We start from the raw sequence: 17,674 nt of genomic DNA, 5'->3' as shown, positions 1-17,674 counted from the left end.
CAAGTCGGCCTAAAATAACGGGCTGCCATAATACCTAACGTTGGCCGAGTTGTATGAATGGGCACATGAGACACAAAGGGATGTGGATAAATGGAAGGGAGACGAAAATACTATAAGGTGACCCAGACGAGAAAAAGTCTGGAGAATAATTACCGGGAGATATAACGCTTCACTAATACCAGCGCCACTAGTAGAGAATAGTGACTTCTCCACAACAACATGAGACCTTGGAAAACTATCTATGTCACTGTCCTGCCTTTACGGGTCCCTTTACGGGACCTGAACCACCTTGGGTCGCCGGCAATCCTTACCTGACCTAACCTACATGTTCTTCAGACAACCAACCTGGTAACCAATTAATGTCTTCATGGTTCAGTTACTTGGCGCTGTTGCATTGGTAGCCCCATGGTGTTGTTTTTATTAGAATTTTCGAGGTCTTTAATAACTTCGACTGAGGTATATTGTGGCGTGGCGTTTACTAGGATGCCAAGAATAGGCTAGGTTAGGTTAGGTTATGTGGCAGCCCGATGTATCAGGCTCACTTAGACTATTCAGTCCATTGTGATACCACAGTGGTGAACTTCTATCTTATCACTGAATGCTGCCCGATTCCATGTTAAGCTCAATGACAAGGGACCTCCTTTTTATAGCCGAGTCCGAACGGCGTTCCACATAGCAGTGAAACCACTTAGAGAAGTTTTGAAACCCTCAGAAATGTCACCAGCATTACTGAGGTGGGATAATCCTCCGCTGAAAAACTTTTTGGTGTTCGGTCGAAGCAGGAATCGAACCCACGACCTTGTGTATGCAAGCGGGCATGCTAACCATTGCACCACGGTGGAAAAGAATAGGAAAAGGAGTCTCCTTGTTCAAAAAGAAGTGGTACACTCTGAATTTCAAGGCATTATTGTTATGAGCAAGCTTTGAGGAAAATGTTCGATTCGTTTATGAGTTTATGAAAATACAAAACTTGGCACTAGTTAATTAAAATTAGGTAAAAAGTGTCCCAACATGGTAAAAAGGTGCCACAAAAATTAAAAGAGTAGCCCCTAAAGATGACATCGGTTACACGTCACTGAAAACGAAATATGATAGATTAGAATTCGGTAGACGAAACGCGGTTCGACGATTCAATTCTATTTCGGCTCGGAAACGTACATTAGAAGCTCCCAGAGATGCACTTCCTTTTAACATTAAAAAAAATGTATGACACATAACACGGTATTACTTTTGTTGAAGTCGAACGAAACATTGAGAGATTGCTTTAAAGAGAAATTTGCGACGTTCTTGTCTATTTTTTTTTTCAAAAATGAGACGTCTTCGCCAAAATAAAAATCAAAATTTTAAGAGCCATTATTTAGACCTTCAAATTCTAACATTCAGTTCCATTGTCTAAAAAGTTTATATTTATATAAATTCTAATTTTATTTTTATCTCCCAAGGTTTACTTCCCAGTGCGGCATCAATTGGTTACCCATTTAGTTAACTATATGCAACGTTTAGGATTTCCTCCTAATGCATCGCTGGAACATAAAAAACTTTCTGTGGAATTGGCTGATGTTATAATTAAATGGGAATTACAGCGTATTAAAGAAGACGAGACAGAAAGTAAGATATCAAATTTGGATGATGAAATGGACGATAAAACAGCGGTGAAGAGAGCAGGCGATGATTTCTCCGAATCACATCGCAAAAAAGCAGCAACAGCAGATGGTGGAGCTCGATTAAGTATGGGAAATACTGTCAATAAACGTAATGTCATGCATTTAATTAATTTGTTATGTGTCTATTTTTTTAAACAGGTACATCAGAGGCTTCGATAAGCTCGAAAATTGATGAAAGCACACGCTCGATAGGGAAAGTTCATTGTGACACTGTATTGAATTTTCTTATACGTTTGGCCTGTCAAGTAAATGATAGTCCTCCCACGCTATTGAATTCGGGAGATAATTTATCGCGAAGGTAGGTTTTAAGGAAGAACAAATATTAGAAATATTTTAATTTTTTTTTAATATTATTTACTACCTCCACAGATGTATTATCCTTCTCAAAACTGCTATGCGCCCAGAAGTTTGGCCTCAGCCTTTTGAACTTAAACTAAATTGGATGGATAAAATATTTACCACCATTGAATCACCCCATACAAATATCAATAATATTTGTACAGCTTTGGATTTTCTCACCTTCTTGCATAATATTATGAAACCTGATCAACTATTGGCCATTATAAGGCCCATACAAAAAGGTCTTTCCGCCTGTATTATCCATCAAAATACGAAAATTGTCCGTTTGATGCATGGTTTGATAACTCGCCTCATGGCCATCTTTCCACCGGATTCTCAACATAAGAACGATGAATTGGATACATTGTATAGTGCCATCAGTAAAATGATTGTGGACAATTTAACATTCTATGAGAAAAGTCTCCAGCCCAATCCTTCTTCGCTCTTTGGCACGCTAATGATTTTGAAAGCTTGCTGTGTCAATAATCCCGAATATATTGATCGTTTAATGTTGCAATTTATTCGGGTTTTAAATCGTTTGACCAAAGAACACATTGCCATGCAAAATAATAATGCCCAAGTGATGAATACATCGGTGGAGAATAATCACTTGTCCTTGGAATTGTTAATTTTGTCCTTGGACATGATAAAAAATCGCATTGTCATTATGAGTGTGGAGGTGAGAAAACTTTTGATAGGCAGCATTATAGTAAGCTTGATTGAGAAAAGCATGGATGCGAAAATTATTAAATGTATTATCAAAATGCTCGATGATTGGGTTAGGGTGAAAGAGCAAAATACCATGGTCCAAATACCCTCGATAAGAGAGAAATCTGTTTTACTTGTCAAACTAATGCAATGTGTGGAGAAGAAATTCTCCGATGAAAGTGAATTGCATATACAATTCTTGGAAATGATCAATTACATATATCGCGATGAGTATTTGAAACAAACCGAATTGAGTGCCAAGCTAGAGGGAGCATTTCTTACGGGTTTACGTAGCCAAAATCCTACTATTCGAGCAAAATTCTTTGAAATCATCGATGCCTCAATGAGACGTCGTTTGCATGATCGTTTACTCTACATTATATGCTCTCAAGCGTGGGATGCCATTGGTACACATTATTGGATTAAACAGTGTATTGAACTGTTAGTGCTGACGGCCAATACCATGACCTCCATACAAAATGCTAATGATGCCCATAAAATCCCCAGTATAACTTCCATTATCAATATGGCCGATAATGAGGAGAAAAGTCAATTTGTCATTTATACCTCATCATCACAATCGGATTGCATGGATATCCAAAGTGTTGATGATAAGGATGAAGAATTTGATGTGGACATTAATTTGGATTTGGTTAATCAACAACCTGATCAGGCTGATAGTGAACGTCTGCTGCCAGTGCGCAAGGTAAAGATATGTCGTCTAATAAATCGTCATATTGAATTTTTGGAAATAAATCGTAAAATACGAACCGATCAACTCCTGGTGGCCACATCACAATTATGCCATATGGATACCAGCTTAGCCGAATCTGTATGGTTGGCTATATTCCCACGTATTTGGTCTATTTTTAGTACTGATCAGCAACAGACCATAATCAAGGAGGTTATACCATTTTTGACATCGGGCACAAATATCATACAGAAGGATAGTGCTCCCAGTGCCATAAATACATTTGTCGAGGGTCTAACACAATGTAATCCCAAGATATATATACCACCGAATGTTTGCACATATTTGGGAAAAGCCCATAACTTGTGGCATCGTATGACTTTAGTTCTCGAAGAAATGACCACTAAGGTTAATGCAAGCAATCAAAGTTCATTTATGGATTATTGTGATCAGCAACAAGAGTATAATGGCAATCAAACCACTGTCCACGACTCTCTATCGCTTATGTACTCGGCCATGCATGAAGAAGATTTATGGGCTGGCCTTTGGATGAAATATGCTCAATATTCTGAAACTAATTTGGCTATAGCATATGAGCAAATGGGTTTCTTTGAGGAAGCTCAAGGGGCCTATGATTTGGCCATGTCCAAATTCAAAGAAGATCTCTCGAATGGCCAATGCAATTCCCATATGAATAGTGAGATATTACTATGGGAAAATCATTGGATACGTTGTGCCAAAGAGCTCAACCAATGGGATATCCTGCTTGATTATGCTCAAACGAATCGTGAACAACATGAAATTCTTATAATGGAAAGTGCTTGGCGTGTCCCCGATTGGAATCTCATGAAGAAGGCCCTATTGAAAATTGAACAAGCCTATTCCAAGCAATATGGTTACAAAGTAAATCTATACAAAGGCTTTTTGGCCATATTACATCCCGAGGAGAGACAATTGGCCAATGTGGAGAAATATGTAGAAATAGCTTCGGGTCTTTGTATTCGAGAATGGCGTAGATTGCCTCACATTGTATCGCATATACATTTGCAATATTTACAAGCTGCTCAGCAAATTATTGAATTGCATGAGGCCAGTCAAATACATCAGGGTTTGTTGCAGTCTCGCAATACCTCGCTACACGATATGAAGGCCATAGTGAAGACATGGAGAAATCGTTTACCTGTAATAGCGGATGATTTGTCCCATTGGTCGGATATATTTACATGGCGTCAACATCATTATCAAATCATCACACAACACCTGGAACAGCAACCCGATCAAGGAAATACAATGCTGGGAGTTCATGCTTCCGCTCAAGCGATAATTTACTTTGGCAAGATAGCAAGAAAACACAATTTAACGGGAGTGTGTCAGGAGACTTTGTCTCGTATTTATACTATACCATCTGTACCCATTGTGGATTGTTTCCAGGTAAGCAAAATTAGAGAACATAGTTACTCTATCAATTCGTCTTTTTTACATACGACTTGCAGATTACGGATTGTAATGAAAATCTAAAAGCCAAGATTTGGAGCTTTTCTAATTTCTACTCTTCGAAAATTGAGAAAAACATAATGCTTTAAAAAATTGTGAGAAAAGTGCCTTCCGACTTTTTTGAAAAGTCGATTTCAGATGACTTTTGATATTGATAGTCGATTTGTACCGATTTTCCAAAAATACTAAAATGTTCGATTTAAAAGATTCCAAAAAGTCAACTTCGACATTTTTTGACAAAATGTCGTATTCAATTTTTGTATCCCTACTGAAAATATATTGAGTTGTTGCTATTAACGACTTTGCGAACACTGAACTTATACGGCTTTGTAAATGAGTCCAATCGAAGTGACAACCAGTGTTACCGTTGTGTCACTAAATGCCATATTGTGTACCACCTTTTTGTTATATTGTGCTCGTTTTAGCGGAAAATTGGAAAATTTCATTTGTGTGATCATTGAAAAGACGAGCTTTGATATCACGGTAACTTTTGACAGCCGATTTGTCCCGATTTTCCAAAAATACTTAAATACATTTTACGATTTAAATGTTTCCAAAAAGATAACTTCGATTTTTTTTGGCAAAATTTCGTTTCTCGAATTTTGAATTTCTGCTGAAGATAATGTGGAAGATTTGCGAAGACTTAAAAAATTAAATTATTCGGCTTTGTAAATGAGTACAATCGAAATGAGAACCAGTGTTACCGTTTTGCCACTTTAGTGACAAATTTACATTTTTTTTTTAAAAGGTGATACTTTTGTAACACTAAATGCCATTCTTTTTAAAGTTTTTACCACCTTTTTGTTATTATATCCCAATTTTAGACGCAAATGTACCACTTTTTTTAACGATCATAATTTTGTGCAGCTAAATGCTAAACTATTTCGCTAATTCCTAAATTTATATTATACCAGTGCTACCATTGTGCCACTTTAATAGTTAATTTGATGAGTTTTTCAAGCGGCAATGTTTTTTGTGCCCCTAAATGCCATACTTTTTGTTAAATTGTTCCCATTTTTGTGGAAAATTTACATTTTTAACAGTTGATACTTTTGTACCGCTAAATGCTAAATTTTTAACATTTTTGGGCCACATTTTTGTCATCTTGTTCTACTTTTCCTAATTTTAACTTTATTGTACCAGTGTTACCGTTGTGCCACTTTAGTAGCACATTTGACACTTTTTTCAAGCGTTGATACTTTTGTGTCACTAAATGCTATACTTTCGATATTTTGTGGGCCAACTTTTCGCAATGTTGTGGCACTTTTTAATGAATTCCTTTCTTAATGCAATAGTTGTCGTAAATTTTTATACCGGATCATTTTAAAATCGGTGCCTTAACATAAAATTGAATTAATGCGCCCATTGCTTTCTTTCTCAAATGATGGAATGGAAATAAAACGATTGTTGGGTTTATTTAGACCTAATTTTAGAAAGAAACGCGACATCCTAATTTTTTTTTGTTTACAAACAAGTGCGACACTTTTTGTGCCACCCTTTATTGCAAGTTATACTTTGTGTCACTTTTTAGAAATTTACATCAAACAAAATACAAAATCTTTTTAAGGAATGAGGAAATTGTGTCGAAAGTTATTTCTAAAACTTTATATTTTTCTCTTTTTAGAAAATACGACAGCAAGTTAAATGCTATATTCAAACAGCCTCCTCAACTGGCCGTAATGATTTAAATGAAGCCTTAGAAGTCATTGAATCTACCAATCTGAAATATTTCACTGCCGAAATGAATGCTGAATTTTATGCTCTCAAAGGTTTACTTTTGGCCAAAATTGGACGATCCGAGGAAGCTGCTAAGGCTTTTAGTGCTGCTGTTCAACTACACGATGGTCTTACAAAAGCCTGGGCAATGTGGGGTGATTTTATGGAACATCTGTTCATACGAGACAAACAGATTTCTTTGGGTGTTAGTGCATTGACTTGTTATTTACATGCATGCCGTCATCAAAGTGAAAGTAAAACACGAAAATATTTGGCAAAAGTTCTATGGTTTTTGTCCTATGATAATTCCAATAATACACTCATGAGTACTTTGGAAAAGTACGTTGTAGGAGTTCAGCCATCGTACTGGTTACCGTGGATACCACAACTGCTCTGTTGTCTGGTACAATATGATGGAAATGTGATTTTGAATCTTTTGAGTCATGTAAGTCAAAGGAAACGATTCTGTGTTCATGTATATTGATATATTTTAAATATTGTTTTTAGGTTGGTCGTTTATATCCACAAGCCGTATACTTTCCTATACGTACCCTCTATTTGACCTTAAAAATTGAGCAACGAGAAAAACATAAAACAGCGGAACAAGCCTCTGGTAGGCCCCATAATCATGTAAGTTAAGCGTTAAAAAAAATAAACATAAAAAACAGTAGACAAAAATTTCATCTTTATAATACATTTTTAAACATCCATAACATTTTTACATCCATAACATTTTTACAATATTTAAAATTTCTATACGAAATTTAGTCAAAATGTCATTTCTATTGGAAATATTGCCAAAATTTCATTTCAATAGGATATTTTGTAAAAATTTCATTTCTATAGGAAATTTTGGTAAAATTCCATTCCTATAGGAATTTTGTAAAAATTTCATTTCTATAGGAAATTTTTATCAAAATTTCATATCTATATGAAAATTTCGTCAAAATTTATTTTCCGTAAAAAAAATGTGTCAACATTTCATTTCCGTAGGAAATTCTTGTCAAAATTTCATTTTGGTAGGAAATTTTCGACAAAATTTCATTTTGGTAGGAAATTTTCGTCAAAATTTCATTTCTATAGGAAATTTTGTCAAAAATTTATTTCTATAAGAAAGTTTTGTCAAAATTTCATTTCTATAGAAAATTTTTGTCAAAAGTCATATCTATATGAATATTTCGTCAAAATTTTTTTTGCTTAAAAGAAATGTGTCAACATTTCATTTCCGTAGGAAATTCTTGTCAAAATGTCATTTTGGTAGGAAATTTTCGTCAAAATTTTGGTAAAACTACACTCCTATAGAAATTTTGTTAACATTTCATTCTATAAGAAATTTTTATCAAAATTTCATATCTATATAAAAATTTCGTCAAAATTTATTTTCCGTAAAAAAATTGCGTCAACATTTCATTTCCGTAGGAAATTTTCGTCAAAATTTAATTTCTATTTGTCAAAAATTTATTTATTTATTTTTTGTCAAAATTTCATATCTATAGAAAATTTTTACAAAATTTCATTTCTATAAAAAATTTTCGTCTAAATTTAATGCCTATAGGAAATTTGCACAACATTTTATTTCTATAGGAAATTTTTATAAAATTCCATTTCTATGGGAAATTTTTACAAAATTTCATTTCTATAAGAAATTTTTGCAAAATTGCATTTCTATTGGAAATTTTTGCAAAATTTCATTTCTATCGGAAATTTTTGCAAAATTTCATTTCTATCGGAAATTTTTGGAAAATTTTCATTTCTATGGGAAATTTTGCAAAACTTCATTTCTATGGGAAATTTTTGCAAAATTTCATTTCTATTGGAAAATTTGTCAAAAATTCATTTCTATTGGAAATTTTGTCAAAATTTCATTTCAATAGAAAATTTTCTCAAAATTTCATTTCTATAAAATTTTTGTCAAAATTCCATTTCTATAGGAAATTTTCCTCAAAATTTCATTTATATAGGAAATTTTCCTCTAAACTTCATTTCTATATATTTTATCAAGATTTTATTTCTACAGGAAATTTTCGTAAAAATTTCCTATTATAGAAATGAAATTCGTCAAAATTTTATTTCTATAATAGAAAGTTTTGAAAAATGATGATTTAAAAATATCCAAAATCTCTACAGCGTTACATTTTATTTTTCAAATATTTTTTCTTTTTTTTAGCAAAATTTGGAAAGCAATATGAATCAAGTATTTACCAATACTTCCGGCTCTGGTCCCAGTTCAGTTAATCCTATTAAGGCCACTCCGCCAATGTGGCGTTGCTCAAAAGTTATGCATGTGCAGCGTGAAATACATCCGACAATCTTGAGCTCCCTGGAGGGTATTGTTGATCAAATGGTATGGTTCAGAGAAAGTTGGACTGAAGAAGTGTTGAGGCAATTGCGACAAGGCTTAATTAAATGCTATGCTATCGCCTTTGAAACTAGAAGCACAGTAAATGAGGCCACCATTACACCTCACACCCTACATTTTGTGAAAAAATTGGGCTCCACATTTGGTATTGGAATAGAAAATATTCCAGGATCGGTCGCATCGTCTGCTTCCAATTCTGCAGCTTCAGAGTCTTTGGCTCGTCGAGCTCAAGTCACCTTCCAAGATCCCGCCTTCCAAATGATGAAAGAACAGTTCACCCGTGATTTCGATTTTACCAAACCTGATGCAATGAAATTGCATAATCTAATCACAAAATTGAAATCATGGATAAAAGCCCTAGAGAATAAAGTCAAAAAGCTTCCAACTTCATTCCTCATAGAAGACAAATGTCGTTTCCTCTCGAATTTCAGTCAAAAAACGGCCGAAGTAGAACTACCCGGTGAATTTCTAATACCTTCGTCATCTCATTATCACATACGAATATCCAGATTCATGCCCAGAGTTGAAATTGTCCAAAAGAATAATACAGCTGCTAGGCGGCTGCATATAAGAGGTACCAATGGTAAAATATATCCATATTTAGTAGTAATCGACACTGGACTGGGTGATGCCCGACGCGAAGAACGTGTTCTACAATTACTGCGAATGCTCAACTATTATTTGGAGAAACAAAAAGAAACCACCAGACGATTCTTGAATATAACTGTGCCACGTGTGGTTCCCATATCGCCACAAATGCGTTTGGCCGAAGACAATCCCGCCAGTATATCACTCTATGAAATATACAAAAGTACCTGCGCCAAAATGGATGTTGAGCACGATTTGCCCATTATGAAGTATTATGAACGTCTCTCAGAAGTTCAATCGCAAGGAGCTCAAATAACACATGCCATCTTAAGGGATATATTCCAAGAAATTCAAAATAAAATGGTACCCAAGACTTTGTTCAAGCAATGGGCTGTGAAGACATTTGTATCGGCCACAGACTTCTGGCAATTCCGTAAAATGGTAAGTAATAGAAGAATTTTATATTGCTACATATATCGAGAGCCAGAGTTGTGTAAAGGGGACCTCTCTCACAATAGTGAAACCTTTAGGGTTTCACACTAGTCTAAGTTTATCCTCACTAATTTAACAGAATATAACCTCTAATGTGAAAGTTGATCACATGCGTAGAAACACTATAGCCCAAGTTGCGTATAATTAATGTAGATCAAGTAATATAGCCTAAGTTGCGTATTAGTAATATTGCGTATATGTAACATGGTTCCAATGATCGCAGGAAATGTTTTCAAAAATAACGTTTCAACAAATATTTAAATATGGAAAATTGTTAAAATCTCATTTTTACTAGAAATTTGGAATTTTGCCATAAAATATTTTTTCAAAATGTTACTGCAATCGGAAATTTTGTCAACATTTTTTTTTTGTGGATGGGGATGGAATTTTTGAGTTGTGGACTTGGGGATTTGGTGGGGAATATCCATAAATTTGGGCTTAGTCGGCTTTTTTAACGTATCGAATTCGCTCGAATGACTTTTTTATGCCTCTACGACAACTTATGTCTAAAAGTAAAAATTATATAGTAAACAATATGAAATAACAGCTGATTTGTACCCATCAAATTCAGATCCAAAATATACGCACTCAAATGACGAAAATCTAATACGCACGACTTCGAATCGCCACACAAGCATGTATAGTGTGCTATATTTTATCACTTGCATAGAATTAATGCAGACCAATCTGCGTATAAGTAATATAGCTCGCCAGAGATTAATTAGTCATACGTACCAAGGACAATATAAAATTTTCTCAAAATTTCATTTCTATAGGAAATTTTCTCAAAATTGTATTTTTATAAAATGTCAAAATTTCATTTCTGTAGGAAATTTTGTCGAAATTTCATTTCTATAGGAAATTTTGTCAAAATTTCATTTCTATAGGATATTTTGTCAAAGTTTCAAAATTTTGTCAAAATTTCATTTTTATAAGAAATTTTGTCAAAATTTCGTTTCTATGGAAATTTTGTCAAAATTTCATTTTTGTAGAAAATGTGGTCAAAATGTAATTTCTGTAGGAAATTTTTTAGAAATTTCATTTATATAGGAAATGTTGTCAAAAGTTTATTTCAAACGGAAATTTTTGACAAAATAGCATTCCTTTAGGAAATTTTGTCAAAATTAAATTTCTATAGAAAATTTTCATTTTTATAGAATATTTTGTTAAAATTTTATTTCTATAGTAAATTTTGTAAAATTTTCATTTTTATAGCAAATTTTGTAAAAAATTCACTTATATGGGATATTTTGTAAAAATTTAATTCCTAACGGAAATTCTGTCAAAATTTAATTTCTATGGGAAATTATGTTAAAATTTCATTTCTATAGGAAATTTTATCAAAATGTTATTTCTATAGGAAATTTTCTCAAATTTTTATTTTTATAAATTGTCAAAATTTCATTTCCATAGAATATTTTGTCAAATTTCATTTCTACAGAAAATTTTGTCAAAATTTCATTTCTATAGGAAATTTTGTCAAAATTTCATTTCTGTAGGATATTTGGTCAAAGATTCAAAATTTTGTCAAAATTTAATTTTTATAGAAAATTTTGTCAAAATTTCATCTTTGTAGAAAATATGGTCAAAATGTAATTTCTGTAGGAAATTTTGTAGAAATTTCATTTGTATAGGAAATTTTGTCAAAATTTTATTTCAAACGGAAATTTTCGACAAAATATCATTCCTTTAGGAAATTTTGTCAAAATTTAATTTCTATAGAAAATTTTCATTTATATAGAATATTTTGTCAAAATTTCATTTCTATAGTAAATTTTGTAAAAATTTCACTTATATGGGATATTTTGTAAAAATTTACTTCCTAACGGAAATTTTGTCAAAATTTCATTTCTATAGGAAATTTTATCGAAATGTTAGTTCTTTAGGAAATTTTCTCAAATTGTTATTTTTATAAATTGTCAAAATTTTATTTCCATAGGATATTTTGTCAAATTTCATTTCTACAGAAAATTTTGTCAAAATTTCATTTCTATAGAAAATTTTGTAAAAATTTCGTTTCTATAGGAAATGTTGTCAAAATTTCATTTTTGTAAAAAATGTGGTCGAAATGTAATTTCTGTGGGAAGTTTTGTAGAAATTTCATTTGTATGATGTGGCTCTAGCAGCCAGCGGAAAATTCCCATCCACAATCAGAGATATTATTCAGAGGGCCCTCCGGATGACTGAGAAATGAGCGAAAGACAATGGTCTTGGGGTAAATCCCGCAAAGACAGAACTAGTCATGTACTGCATACATCGCAAAACTCCCACGGTTAGGCCCATTTCCTTAGGGGGTATTGAAATTCCTTTTGGTGAGTGTGCAAAATACCTTGGCGTTATTTTGGACAGGAAGCTGAACTTTAAGCTTAATATTGAAGAAAGGGCGAGAAAAGCAACGGTAGCTTTGTACTCGTGCAAAAAGGCAATAGGGAAAAAGTGGGGACTAAAACCAAAAATTGTGCATTGGCTATACACGGCAGTGGTTAGATCTATAATGATATATGGTGTTGTAGTCTGGTGGCCGGCACTTCACCAGCCAACAAGTTTAGACAAAGTTCAGCGTATGGCGTGTTTGTGTATCTCAGGCGCATTCAGCAACACAGAAACAAATTCCCTTAATGTCATGCTGCATCTATTGCCTTTAGACATTTTGGCCAAACAGTCAGCTGCAACAACGGCTGTGTGGTTGCGCGAGCTATCGCTGTGGTCGGAAAAAAGTTACGGTCACAGTTCGGTCCTAAAAATAATGCCAGATGTGCCTAACGTAGTGGATTACACTTTGGCGAGACCACTTTTCGACAAAAAGTTTGAGACTCTAATTCCCAACAGTGAGGCGTGGTGTACACGGACCCCGGGGAATAAAAGATATATAGATTTCTACACTGATGGCTCCAAATTGGATGGACAAGTGGGTTTCGGAGTATATTCTAAAGATCTGGAACTTCGAATAGCGAAAAGATTACTTGATCACTGAAGTGTTTTTCGGGCTGAAATATTAGCAATAAGAGAAGTGGTGAATTGGCTGAGAAGTAATGCTCCATGCAATATTGGCATTAATATATACTCAGACAGTCAACCTGCAATAAAATCCTTGGACTCTGTGTTCCTCAACTCGTAAACGGCCATCGACTGCCGCAAATCTCTCAATGAGATGGCTGAGTAGTACAATATTCACCTCGCCATAGGAACATACCGGGAAATTGCGAAGCAGATGAGCTAGCAAGGCTAGGAACTACCTTACATATTCCAGGGGAACTAGAATCTGTTGGTATGCCTCTGGCTACCTGCAAGCTCTTACTGCGTGAGAAGGCTGTCATGATGGCAAATTTTCGATGGGAGAATTGCAAGGGTTGTAACGACACCAAGCAAATATGGCCCCATTTCAACTTAAACCGCACACTAGATATGCTAATGTTCTCGAGACGTCAGATATCACTCCTGATATCTGCAATAACGGGTCGCTGCCTGATAGGCGATTTTGCAAAAACTATTGGTGCGAAGTATAATGACTATTGTATGAGCTGTCATGATACGGAGGAAAAGGAATCAATAAAACACCTCTTGTGTGAGTGTCCTGCATTTTGTGTAAGGCGTAAGCAAATTTTAGGGGCATATAGCTTCAGATTACTGGCGGATCTGGATCTTAAGAAGTCTGCTAATGTTTTTGGAACAATCTGGTTGGTCCAGCAAAGAAAAATAATCAAGAAGGTTCAGCGGTGAACACTAGAAGTGCCCATATGTAATAGGTACTTTTAGTTAATGTGGTATCACAATGGACTGAATAGTCTAAGTGAGCCTGAATCTTAATCGGGCTGCCACTTTAACCTAACCTAACCATTTGTATAGGAAATGTCAACATTTTATTTCAAACGGAAATTTTAGATAAATATCATTCCTTTGCAAGTTTTGTCAAAATTTAATTTCTATAATAAATTTTGACAATATTTCATTTTTTAGAAAATTTTGTCAAAATTTCATTTTTACAGAAAATTTTCATTTGTATGGAATTCTTTGTAAAAATTTAATTTCTATAGAAAATTTTGTCAAAATTTCATTTCTACAGGAAATTTTGTCAAAATTTGATTTCTTTAGGAAATGTTATCAAATTTTAATTTCTATAGGAAATTTTCGTCAAAATCGCATATCTTTAAGAAATTTTTGTTAAAATTTCATTTCTATAGGAAATTTTCATTTTTATAGAAAATTTTGTCAATATTTCATTTCTATGTAGAAAATTTAGAAAATTGGTAGAGCTTGGGCAATTTTTATAGAAAAGTTTTGTCAACATTTCATTTCTATAGGATATTTTGTCAAAATTTCATTCCTATAAGAAATTTTGTCAAAATTTCATTTCTATAGGATTTTTTTTCAAAATTTCATTTCAATAGGAAATTTTGGCAAAATTTTATTTCTATAAGAAATTTTATCAAAATTTTATTTCTATAGGAAATTTTATCAAAATTTTATTTCTATAGGAAATTTTGTCAAATAATAATTTCTAAAAAAAATCATTTCTATAGGAAATTTTATCAAAATTTAATTTCTATAGGAAATTTAGTCAAAATTTGATTTCTATAGGAAATTTTGTCAAAATTTCATTTTATAAGAAATTTTGTCAAACATTTCATTCCTATAAGAAATTTTGTCAAAATTTCATTTCTATAGGCAATTTTGTCAAAATTTCATTTCTATAGGAAATTTTATCAAAATTTCATTACTTTAGGATATTTTGTCAAAATTTCATTTCTATGGGAAATCTTGTCAAAATTGGGCAATTTTATCAAAATTTTATATCTTTAGGATATTTTGTCAAAATTTCATTTCTATAGGAAATTTTATCAAAATTTAATTTTTATAGGAAATTTTTAAATTTTTTCATTTCTATAATTTTCGTCAAAATTTCATTTCCATAGGAAATTTTCGTCAAAATTTCATTTATATAGGAAAAAAATTCATTTCTATAGGACATTTTTTAATGAAAAACTGTTCCATAAAAAAAATTTTAAACATTTGTTTTCGAATTCAGCAGATCAAAATACATAAGAAAAGTCGAATCTCATCTAGTGCACATTTTCAGTGTAAACTAGTGTTATTTATCTTGCTGGCGATATATATTAAAAATACAAATATTTTATTTAAAGTAAATGTTTGTAAAAAAAAAATCTCAATATATGCCATTTTTCAATTTTTTAATAGTTTCCCATTTTATTCTTAAAAATGTAAAAAAAAGAAAAGTAAATATTGAGTTATTTTTTGAGACAGATTTTTAAGTAATACAGAAAAATATGTTAGATATGAACTTTGCAAGGAGAAAGTCCATTACTTTGTAAAACATAATATCTCGCTGAAGATGATCACCGAAGGTGTATCGAAATATCCGAAATAGCAATATTTCAATAATAAAACATTGAAAAAAGCAACTACACCAGCATTTTTCATTTATCATGACCTCAAGCCGAAAAGAATCCCAATAATTATGTAATACAGAAAATTCAAAAATTCTGAAATTTTCAATTTTGAAATTGCAACAAAAACATTTTGGTCACAATTTTATAGATGGGCTCAACTTTTCGATATATCACCAAACGTTCAAAGTCCCTGAACCACTATGCCTTAATTCTCCTTGATCCTATTGACATCTATTAATTTTATGAAGTTCTTGGTGTATAAAACGATTATTTCTACGCTCAAAAACAAGTTTACTTGGATCCAAAGATGTTGACCTTCCCTTAACCCTTTCACTACCGGTGTCCACCTAGAAGGACATTCGAAAACGACACCAAACTCTTTTTTCCCCACTTAGTTTCGATATATTTCTTGATGTTATTTTAAAGTAAAGACTTTAATCTAAATAAGCTTTAAATATTTTCCATATTGGTGAGCACTAAAATGAATTTTTATAAACTTGAATTTTTATAAACTTGAATGAATTTTTATAAAATGCGAAATTTTGAGTCAATTTTTCTACTGTATGTCTCTAGTAAATGGACATTCATACAAAAACTATAGTTGATATTTTTTCGGGCTCTTTTTTGTATTTTTCCCACACTTCGAAAGATATTATAGACCATTTAGTCACAATTCAAGAATCAAGTTTTCAGAACAAACTCATATAGCTCTTGAAGTAATTGAGGTAGGTCTTCAAAATGAAATTTTTGTTCTACATGATGTTAGTGCAAGTAAAAACAGAAGAAAAATTGACGTTTTTAACATTAGTTTTATTTCGGTAGCGAAAGGGTTAAGGATTTTCTTATTGATTCCGAGCCAAAAATAAAAACACTTTTTTGGGACATATCTGGCTTTAAATTTAGGATCAATAAAATTAAAATTTGGATACAGATCCAATTTATCGAATTTCAATTCTCGTTTTCCGATATATTAATAAAGCTCTCCAAATTCAAATTATAAAGTTTTCTTTAAAGTACAAATGATTTCTTAATTAAAAAAAAACTTTAAACCGAAGATGTAAAATCAGTTAATTTAAGGAAAATTTGCCTTACTTCAAAAACCTACAACTTCAAGGGAGGCACGCAAATTTCAAAGATTTGTGTACTAAATTTAATGAAAAAGAGTTTTGAAGCAAAGATTATAAATTTTCGTTTAATAAAAAATTAATTATATTAAAGAAATTTGTCCTTATATAATGTAAATTGCGTGTCCTAATATTTAGGTTGCATAATCATTATTAGGGCAATATCTTTTTCAGTGTATAAACTAATTTCCTCATTCCTCATTTTTTGTCTTTATTTTAGATGACCCTGCAAATGGCTTTAGCCTTCCTGTGTGAATATGCCCTGCATTTGACCCGCCTAAATACTGATATGATATACATACATCAAGATTCTGGACTCATAAATATATCATACTTTAAATTCGATATCAATGATGAAAAAGAGGAATTGGATCATAGCAGACCTGTGCCATTCCGTTTAACGCCCAACATTGCAGAATTTCTCACCAACATAGGCATCTCAGGGCCACTCTCTGCGGCCATTATAGCAACGGCGCGATGTTTTGTACATCCCAATTATAAATTATCCTCGATATTGAGGACAATATTGCGTGATGAGATTATAGCATTCCATAAGAAACGAATGCGTGACAATAAACCCATGGATGGCATGGATGAGGCTACAGCTGATGCCAATGCCACTGAGAATATGATTCGTTTGGTGAATAAAGCTGTAAGCGCTATATTGAATCGATTGAATACAATATCATATTTTGATAATACGGAATCAAAGAAAATATCAATACTATTACAACAGGCCACCAATCATGATAATCTATGTCGCATGGACCCGGCCTGGCATCCATGGCTATAAAGCAAAAAAGTGGAGTTTTATTTTTATTTTATTAATTTTAAGACTTTTCATTGTATTGAAATAAAAATAAAAGAAAACGATTGAAAACAAAAAGAAATACTTGATGAAGAAACTGAAAATATTTTCATGATAACGCTTGACTGGTGGTGACATGGGTTTTTTTTCGTTTGCCGCTCGAAGGGCATCAACCATAGTAAAGTAGTATATCAGAGCAAAAGCCTACCTTCTCTTAGCATATATAATATACAATATTATAGCCAAGTATGAATGTAGGTATATTTGTGTGTCTTTAAAACTT

At 32.6% G+C, this 17,674-nt stretch overlaps 1 protein-coding gene across 1 annotated transcript in view; it reads left to right on the top strand.

The window, feature by feature from the left end:
• Nipped-A (Transcription-associated protein Nipped-A) overlaps nt 1-17,473 on the top strand; it is a 28,632-nt gene extending 11,159 nt beyond the window's left edge. Inside the window, exons 12-18 of the mRNA XM_075313812.1 lie at nt 1,443-1,728; nt 1,803-1,962; nt 2,034-4,833; nt 6,521-7,057; nt 7,120-7,242; nt 8,780-10,000; nt 16,804-17,473. Of these exons, the coding sequence (XP_075169927.1) occupies nt 1,443-1,728; nt 1,803-1,962; nt 2,034-4,833; nt 6,521-7,057; nt 7,120-7,242; nt 8,780-10,000; nt 16,804-17,376 (5,700 nt within the window). The 3' untranslated portion in view covers nt 17,377-17,473. The remainder of the gene's footprint in view (nt 1-1,442; nt 1,729-1,802; nt 1,963-2,033; nt 4,834-6,520; nt 7,058-7,119; nt 7,243-8,779; nt 10,001-16,803) is intronic.
• Nucleotides 17,474-17,674: the final 201 nt, after the last annotated feature.

Source organism: Haematobia irritans, chromosome 5 (assembly GCF_050003625.1).
Source record: "Haematobia irritans isolate KBUSLIRL chromosome 5, ASM5000362v1, whole genome shotgun sequence".
Classification (NCBI taxonomy): Eukaryota; Metazoa; Arthropoda; class Insecta; order Diptera; family Muscidae; genus Haematobia; species Haematobia irritans.
This window is presented reverse-complemented; position numbering and strand designations above follow the sequence as displayed.